General features: G+C 35.0%; 1 protein-coding gene across 1 annotated transcript in view; it reads right to left on the bottom strand.

Moving 5' to 3' along the window:
- Myef2 (myelin expression factor 2) overlaps positions 1-9,909 on the bottom strand; it is a 29,654-nt gene that overhangs the window by 4,626 nt on the left and 15,119 nt on the right. The window contains exons 10-16 of the mRNA XM_070026615.1: positions 7,303-7,404; positions 5,244-5,294; positions 4,895-4,963; positions 4,485-4,583; positions 4,140-4,211; positions 2,097-2,305; positions 1,964-2,015 (exon numbers count right to left, since the gene is read on the bottom strand). Of these exons, the coding sequence (XP_069882716.1) occupies positions 1,964-2,015; positions 2,097-2,305; positions 4,140-4,211; positions 4,485-4,583; positions 4,895-4,963; positions 5,244-5,294; positions 7,303-7,404 (654 nt within the window). The remainder of the gene's footprint in view (positions 1-1,963; positions 2,016-2,096; positions 2,306-4,139; positions 4,212-4,484; positions 4,584-4,894; positions 4,964-5,243; positions 5,295-7,302; positions 7,405-9,909) is intronic.

The raw sequence follows: 9,909 nt of genomic DNA, 5'->3' as shown, positions 1-9,909 counted from the left end.
GGTCATAATTTAGAGTATGACTTCTAGATGGAAATATCAAGCAAATCAAGCTAATGTTCTTTTAGTAGTAGAGTAGCTAGACCATTATGGGCTATTTTTTTCTTAGTCTAGCAACCAGATAGTCATATACATTTAATTCTAAAAATGGACAAAATAGCAGGAAAAAAAGATAAAAAGAGAGGATTTATAAAAAGTTATTGCATACATCCTTTCCTAGTGAAGGGATAAAAATAAATCAGGGAAATTGTTTTCCTATTAAAATCTTGATCTAAATTATCCATTATATACACCATCATGGACTATTGTTGTACTTGTGCTTTTTCATCCATCCCTATTATTGTATTCTTTTTAAAATAAAAAAAAATCTACCTACAAAGAATAAAGTACAGTCAAGTCAATAATGCTCACATGGTCATTCTTTGCCCTACTCTGCCTCTTTATCTGTTGAGCTTCATCTCACCTTTTACCATGCCTTATCTGAGCATCAAGGCATTTTTAGTTTTACTGAAACTATACCAACAGAGATTACCTATACTTGCTCATTACCCTACACAGTAAGACTCATTCCCTCGTGGTCTATGGGATTCATGGCCAGATGCTAATTTATTCATTTTGGTACATGTCCTTACTCCTACAAAGACTATAGACTCCTAGAAACAAAACTTTATTATTTTGCTTTTTCTCAGTGGTGACTATTAGCTGATTTGTATTTAATAACTTTGATAAATAATTTATCTTCCTTAAATTTTAAAATAGAATAAAATAAGAATCTACAAAGGGAGCAAACTGAACAGTTTCAAGCTAATTGAATTTTGAAGACTGGCATATATGACTTTGATCACTTTCAAAGTGATTTAGCAGACTGCTAAAAATAGAGTATCAGTAGATATGAATGAGTAAATTACCAAATAAATGAAGATCTGCACAGAGTGCTTCTACCCATTTATAAACCCATACTATATGTATAGAAGCAGTGGCAGTTGCTAGGATAAAAAGATATAGTTCTTGCCCTCAAATGCCTCCATCTAAGATGGAAGAAAATGGAAAGATCATTACAATAAAATAAAAACTACAATATGAGAACCCATTAGAAAATATTATTGCTGATAGTGGCTTACAAAGGCTATTTTTGTAGAAAAAATGTTAAACTTATCCTCCTCATTGACTCTGAGACCCTCAATGAATCACTTCTAGCCTTTTCTCATTGTTCTATGCTACATATTCATCCTAACTACTGCCATTATAGACTCAGATCCATCCAACAGCAAGAAATCTATTACTTTGTACACTCAGTTCTCCCACTGCACATACACATACACGCACATACACATATACGCACATATACATATACATACACAAACATGAGAATATTAAAATTAGAATGTTTTATAGCAAAAAAAGTATTGTACATAAAATTTTCTCTTTTAAAACTAATAAATCTCCTAATCATCTACAGATCTATGGAATAATTAAGGTTACATTATAGCCAAGAACAATTACAAAGGGATCAGATAAGCCACCATAATGTGCCCATGTCTTAAGGAATTCTTGGCAATGGTTCTATACTGTGTCTTGTCGGCAATACAGAATGTATCAAATGGGTCTGACCTATGATATTTCTGTGGATTACTTCATAAACAAGGAAGTAAATGCCATTAATGTTCCTCATGAGAAAAAAATACTAATGCAAACAATGTTGACATATTAATCCTTATGAAATCAGGTCATATAACAAGACTTCTTTAGCATCAGAAAACAGTAATAGGTTACATTCTAACCTTTGTCATCTAATACTAATTTGTACTGCTTTAAACAAGCAGTAAAATATGAGCAGTACAAATAGATGGTAAAGTAATTCAGTTGAAGTTAAATTAGAAATACGCTTTGAAAAGTCTAAATGCAGTGGTTACAAGTTTTCCTCCACAGTAAATATCAATGTATCTGTAATCACTGACATACTCACCGCACTGACTGAATTTCTCTTTCAGTTTCTGCCAAGTCAAGTCAAAAGGCAGCTAGAAGGAAAAGAGGTATTAGTATAACATATATACAAAGAAAAGCAGATTTTTAGGTGTCCTATACATTTATTTGCTTACATTTCTGACAAATATCTGGTTGCCTTTGGAGCCTATTCTGTCTCTCATTCCACTTCCCATTGGACCCGATAAAAATCCTCGATCCATATCGATGCTCCTTTCCAGGATGGCACCTATACCTGGTCCCATTCTATCGAAGCTGGAACTCACGCGGTCCAGTGCCATCCCCATTCCTCCAGTCACACTGCTCATGCCACCCATCCCACCACCTGCATTTCAAGAAGGGCAGGGGAGATTTGGGAATGTCGTTTTCATTCAAAAACAGAGACAGATGGGAAAAGAAGAGGAAGGAAGAGGAAAATAATCATTTTTGAGAAAGAAGGGACGAGAAAAAGCCATGTACATAAATCTATAATACACAAACATCAAATTATTTCATATAGTCAATAAAACAATTTCTCAAAGAACACAATTTAATTTGGTAGATACTTGGTTAGTGTCTTAATTCTAGTCACTATGCAAAATACATTATACATATAAACCTCTATAAAACTGTGTTCTAATCATAAAACAAATATTTAAGTTATATAAATCTCTACCAATCTTTACAAATATTAGTAATTTTAATCCTTATTTTCATTTTCTAATAATTATTGAATTAAGCATGCTGCTCTCATATATTTCTGTATATTCTTTTCCTAGCTTACTTCTCACCTCAGTACCTTTACCTGTTTCCCATACAATTCCTATCAGTTGAATTTTCAATAATCATAGAAAAACATACTTTTTAATTTCCATATTATACAGAGCTTATGAAAGGAATAACAAAATCTGGTATTAGTCTCCTTCAGTAAAAGCTTGAGAATTTAGCTTCTAGCTCATATTTCCTTTATTCCTATGTGATTTTATTTCCTGGCCCCTTTCATTCTTCCAACCTTAAACTATTACTCTTTCTTGTACCTAATATCACCACGCATGAAAATTCTAAAAATTAACATCACCTTCAAATTGTCTTTCAGTTAATAAAAAATTATAAAAGTAGGGAAACATAAGTAAGAACATTGAGATAAAGGGAGAAGATAGGAAAGTTACAATGAACAGGAAAATGACCAATGCTAAATAAAAGCTAGATGAGAGGGGTAGCTCATACCTATAATTCTAGTTACTCAGGAGAGTGAGAACTAGAGGTTTGAGGTTCACAGCTAGCTGGGGTAAAAAGGTCTGTGAAAGGTTTTTGAGACTCCATATCCAATTAATCAGAAAAATGCTGGACAGGGACGTGGCTCAAGTGGTAGAGCACCAACTGTGAGCCAAAAAGCCAAGCAATGGTCCAAGCTTAGCCAAGTTTAAGCTCATGACCCAGTATTTTATCAGGAATAAAATGAGAAAGGTATGATGGAAGTAAATGTCTTAAACTGATAGGATTTTAGATTTTATTTTCGGCTTGTAAAATTCCATAAATTAAAGGAAGTCAATAAAATATGGAGGGTTCACAGACCATGACTCAGCAGGCAACAGAGGTCAAAACTAAGTCATGCATTAAGGCTTAAATACAAGGCCTAAAATTTGGTAGTGCAAAGAGGAGAGAGTTAGCATTCTCAAGTGTTTCAACTGCTCTTGTGGGAAAGGTGTCAAGGAAACAAAGAAGTCAAGGAAACAAAAACCTGTTTAAACCTTTGCCTTCAACTAAAAGTTACTGTTACATTTGCATCTACCAAAAAGACATAAGGTGTTTAAAGATGAAATAAACTAGTAGCTATCATAAAAAATAAAATGGAGGTAAGGTTGGTGCCAAAGCAATAATTATCCCTGCTATATGCTCATAGAAATCCCCAGATTCCTTAGATAGAAAGATAGTTTTTTAATTGACTAATATTTAAAACATAGGTTAGCGAAATCAAGGAAGTAAACTTCAAAGTTGAGAAATTTCAAACACTGATGATCAAACAGAAAGGCTTAGCTCACTATCAAAGTTTCTCAAATTATGGTAAGGCATATTGGCATATGAGAACAAAGTATTACAATACTACAATAACTACTCTTGAAAGGTCTTTGCAAACACTCAAATATTACTGAATAAATTCTAAAAAAATTTAAACCTACTTATTCCAGATCCTACTGGACCCATGTTAGAAGCTCCTATTCTTCCTGCAAACCCTCCAATCATTGCACTGCCTAAACAAGGATGGAAAGATAATATACTAATTAATTTAAATAATTATACTTTAAGGTGCTATGCTTTCAAAAAATGTACAATAATTGAACAGTATAAAGTCTTCTGGAAATAGAATCCAAATACATAAGTGAAAAAACTATTAAAATATAATGTTTTTCTTCAGGTAATAAATTCTGTGAAACATTATAAATTTCTGGTTTTACACAAAAAAGAAAAGAACAAATTTTGAAAATATAACCTGAAAAAGGAAAGAAATATGCAGCCAGCCCTACCAAGTCTACCAAAGGAATCGCCAAAGCCTCGGTTTATTCCAACATCACCACGCCCAAAGTCTCGCTCCATGCTACTAGTCATCGCACCACGGTATAACTCTGAAAAGATTGTGCAACAAATTAACCCTTTTTCAAGTACATCAATGCAAGGAAAACCATTCAAGAGTATGTCTAAACTAAACTGGAAAAAGACAGCAAATAACATCAATACAAATAATCTATGGTTTATCCAACTTACCTCACACACCACACATACCATCCCCATTTCTGCTATGCATGTCCTTATCCCCTAGCACCCATATGCCTTCTGAAGACATCTATAGCACCCATGCCTAAGTGAAGGAGAGGGGTATTTTAATACTAAGGAAAAGTCAATACAATATAACATCCTCCTATATGCATTTACCTACCTCCCACTCGACCAACTCCACCAAATCCTCCCATGCTATTCATTGCTTCCAGACCACCAAACCCAATTCCTACAAAATAAAGTTTAATTTTAAGATTTTACTGTCAATTGTAGAGATGAAAGGTACATTTTGTAAATATAAAGTCTCACTGTAAACTCTTCATGCACCCTCCCTTGTACGGGCTACTTCTTCACACTTATCTTCGCTTAAGCATCTACCTGGCTCAATTTCTGCATGAGCCAACATTAAACCATGGCTTTTTTTTCTTAGAATTCTCAACACAGTTCTAGTTTCTTAAGAGTGGCAATAGGTACATGTAAACAACAACAACAAAGTATGTTTTACATACCTCCTCCAATTCTATTCATTCCTCCAAACCCTGGACCATCCATTCCCATACCTCAAATAAAATATAAAGTATGTACTTTCAGTGAATCTTATCTTTGTGACTAAACAATGATATTATAGAAAACAAGCATTACTGGTATATCCACAGTGGAACACTTAGTATAAGAAAAGCAGCAGGATACAGAAAATGGTTTCAAGTGCCATGCCATAGCAGTTATCATCAAAAAAGACCTCTGAATATTTATTAGACAAGAAAGCAAAACTCCCTAGTCATACAATATCAAGGGAGAGCATACCTAGACATGTGTACCCAACTCATTTGCTTTCTTTCAAAGCATACAAAGAAATACCAAACAGCATATTTAATCATCAGCCCAGAAAGTAAACATTCTCTAAATATGACAGTTAACATAGTATTATGTATAAATACGTAAATAATATTAAATAGTATGTGTTTAGGAATATGAGGGATATGACAGCTCAAAGGAAAGGGAGAAGTAAATAAATGGATAAACAAATGGATAAATAGTAGAACTTTAGGAAGGTGAGGTCTATGACAGCTTAAAGGTAAGGGAGAAAATGTTTGCATCAGAATAATTGTAAGAACTACCCTCATAATTTAGAATATGATTATAGCATCTCAAAAACAGTAAGACTCTGATATTATTTATTTGTCTTATCTGTTAAGAGTGAGCATTCATCAAAATCACTTCAAACATGACTAATATAATTTGACTGTTTTACTGTCGTTCTCTCCTAAATATAACATCTAATGTTCTAGAGACTACATAATGTCTGATACCATACAAACTGAATGAAGCAGATATAAAAGAATTATAAATGAAACATTAAAGAGATACACAAAATGCCTTTCTTCTCACTTGCTATTTCATTGGAAATAGTTTATTTTCTTAAAAATTGTACTTATGTAAAGCTGAGGATAGTGGCTCATACAGATGGCTAAGATCAGATCTGAAATCATGCCAGCATGGGCAAAAAATTAATGAGGCCTTTCATTCAGTTAATAAAAAGCTGGATGTGGTAGCATGCACCTATCTCCCAGCTGCAGAGGAAGTATAAATTGGAGGATCACAGTCCAGTCAGTGTAGGCATAAATTTAAGAACTTCTTTGAAAAATAATAAAATTTTAAAAGGTTGGAGGTATAGTTCAAGTGTTAGAAAACCTTTAGCGGGCTGGGAAAGTGGCTCAGTGCTTGCCTTGCATGCATGAGGCCCTAGGTTCGATTCCTCAGCACCATATAAGCAGAAAAAGCCGAAGGGTGCTGTGGCTCAAGTGGTAGAGCACTAGCCTTGAGCTGAAGAGCTGAGGCACAGTGCTCAGGCCCAGAGTTCAGGCCCCACAACCAACAAGGGAAAAAAACAAACAAACCTATATAGCAAGCACAAGACCCTGAATTCAACCCCCAAGCACTGCCAAAAAATTTTATTTGTTACAAATTATATGTTATATATAAAATATAATTTTAAGGGTTAAGAATAGTTAAGCTTAATTACTGCTAGCTTTAAACAAATAATTTTTATAATATTTGTTTACTATGGCAGTAAATATTACAGTAAATAACCACATAAAATCATAGGAGGGTTTAACAAATTCTAAGAGTATAAAGAGTCTTGACACCAAAAAGGTGGAAAATCATTCTATGAATAAGCAACTAAGTCCACATAATGAGTTAGCTACCTAAGAGACTAACTTCCTAAATTAACAAGTGACATTGCTATGATATAGTAGCATTCAGCCATTCCACAAATACTGTATAACCACAATAAACATGGCACAATGTTGAGAATTCTCCTTAAGTCATAAAAACATTTCAATATCCACAATGCTAAAAGCTTCACTCTATCCAGACTAGTCTCAGAGGGACCTTCCTGTACTTTGTCTAACCTTGTTTAACTGCTCTCTCAAGGTTTTATTCCCTTTGCAAATTAGAGATATCCTAAATACCTATTAAATAGAATCCTTTAAACTTTATGACAAAGTAAATAAAAACCTTATTATATGACAAATATATCATTTTAAAAGAAGAACGATTACTAACCACTTGGACCTAGATTTCCCATTACGCCTCCAATGTTCAACTGGCTAGCACTTATAGGCTGTCCTCCTGGACCAAGTCCCATTCCAATGCCTCCAAGACCACCTAAAACACAAATAAAAATATGAATAAGACCCAGATACAACTACCTGACACTAAAATTTTTAAATATCTGTACTCTTGTAATAGTATCACTCAATTATTTCCAGTCTGCAAATAAGAACACGAGCTCTTGTTTTCATTTAGAAAGCATCAAAGTCAAAACTGATTAATACCATTCATTAATGTCAAATATTTGACAAAACAGGTTGAGGCTGTATTCTATTTAAAGACAAACTGCCAACAGGATTTTAAACAATAGATCATACTTTACAAACAACATAGATATCTGAAAATGAACATTTTGAACAAATTTACAGAACCATTAAAAAACTAAGGATTACATTTAAGATGGTCCAAATCAAACTAAAAAGTCAATAGACATGAAAACATAATATTGAATAAAGAAAATTATTACATTACCTAGTATCATTAATATTTATTTACATTTATATGGTACTGTGTTTTCTTTTTTTTGGGGGGGGGAGGGGGGGGTCGGTCATGGGGCCTGAACTCTGGGCCTGGGCGCTGTCCCTCAGCTCTTCAGCTCAAGGCTAGCGCTCTACCACTTGAGCCACAGCGTCACTTCCGGCTTTTTTCTTTTTGCTTATGTGGTGCTGAGGAATCAAACCCAAGGCCTCAGGCATGCAAGGCAAGCGCTCTACCACTGAGCCACCTTCCCAGCCCCTACTGTGTTTATCTACTATTCATACAGAAGGAAATTTATGAGCCCTTAAGTTACTTGCACATTAACATTTGTGTATGTATGTATATGATAACTACGACTAGAATTCAAAACTTCTTTTAATCCAGATTTCTTGTATTAACTTTCTAAAAATAAATAAATTAGATGGAAATGAACTTTCGAAAATTTGATGACTTTAAAAGTAATGAAATTTTCCAGGCACCAGTGGCCCAAGCCTGTAATGCTAGCTGCGTAGGAATCTGAGATCTGAGAATCACAGTTCAAAGCCAGCCCTGACAGCCAAGTCTATGAGACTGTCATCTCCAATTAACCACAAAAAGCAGAAAGCGGAGCAGGGTGCTAGTGGCTCACTCCTGTAATCCTAACTACTTAGGAGGCTGAGATCTGAAGATCATGGTTCAAAAGCCAGCCCAGGCAGGAAAGTCCATGAGACTCTTATTTCCAATTAACCACCAGAAAACTGGAAGTGGCACTGTGACTCAAGTGGTAGAGCACTCACCTTGAGCTGAAGAGCTCAGGGACAGCACCCAGGTACACGGAAGGAAGGAAGGAAGGAAGGAAGGAAGGAAGGAAGGAAGGGAGGGAGGGAGGGAGGGGAAGGAGGGGAGGGGAGGGAGAGAAAGAATTAAAAAAAGAAAGAAACTCAGGCAGTGGGCAAGAAGCACAATGGGGACATATTTCCCGGGCAGCAAAGCAGAGGGCTTTACTGGGCTTCCAGGCAAGAGCCAACAGCTGATGAAGAAGAGGTCAGGCTCCAGCCCAGGCCAGAGTATGGCCTTGAGATCCCCAGAGCCCAAGGACAGACCCAAGGAACCAGGTCAAGTGGTGTTCAGAGCTGCTGCCCAGCACAAAGGGGCAGAAGCTAAGGCCAGTCACCAAAGATGTGCAGATGCACTGAGCCCACCCATGCATGGGCAGAATACCCCAGACTAGGGCCCTGGAATTGCCATGGAAATTTTTAAAATCAGACAAGCATGTCATATTATTGTAAAGACAAATATGAGGAAAATATTTTCCTATTCCATCTATAAATACAGACTTCCAGAAACCAATGCACACCAATGCTTACATGCAAACCAAGTACCCATCTTTTCATCTCTGACAAATGACAAGGAACCAAGAAAGAAAAGGAAAATAACACATCTCAGAATAAGAAAATCAGACTGGAACTCAAAAACATTGTTTTCACCCAAAAGTAACAATATCAGAAACATAGGGAATGAGCAAGTTGCCATTTATCACATACAGCAATCTGAGCAAAAGGGAGTGAGGAAAAACGAGGGAAAAGTAGTTTATAAAAAGCAAAACTGTTATTTACATGTATATTACACAAAGAACTTAAAGGTTATTACACAGAATCATTATGTAATAAATTGTTGGATTCACAAGACAACTGTATTAATTCTAATCCTGTATGTCCCTACTAATTTAACTTCATGCTATTCAGATAAAAATAAGAAAACATATACAAATCTATCCTTCAAATGAGAGATTTTACCATAAACATCTCAGTAATTGATAGAGCAAGTATCAGTAAGGTCATGAAACAACTGGAATAATTAATTTGATTTAATGGACATATAACAACACTCCCAATCACATCGGGAATACTTAGCAAAATGGGCCAGATGACAGACCACTCATAATTTTGTACAAATGAATTTTTTTAAAAAATCTCAAAGGTCATATTTTCTGACCACATTTGGTTAAAAACTAAAACTAATGTGAGAACAATACACATTTAAGGATTTTTTTTTTTTTTTTTTTTTTTTTTTTAGTTTTGTCATGAGGCTTGAACTAAGGGC

Source organism: Dipodomys merriami, unplaced genomic scaffold (genome assembly GCF_024711535.1).
Source record: "Dipodomys merriami isolate MVZ:Mamm:240054 unplaced genomic scaffold, mDipMer1.0.p SCAF_185, whole genome shotgun sequence".
NCBI lineage: Eukaryota > Metazoa > Chordata > Mammalia > Rodentia > Heteromyidae > Dipodomys > Dipodomys merriami.
Note: the sequence above shows the minus strand (reverse complement) of the source record. Positions and strands in the feature narration are given on the sequence as shown.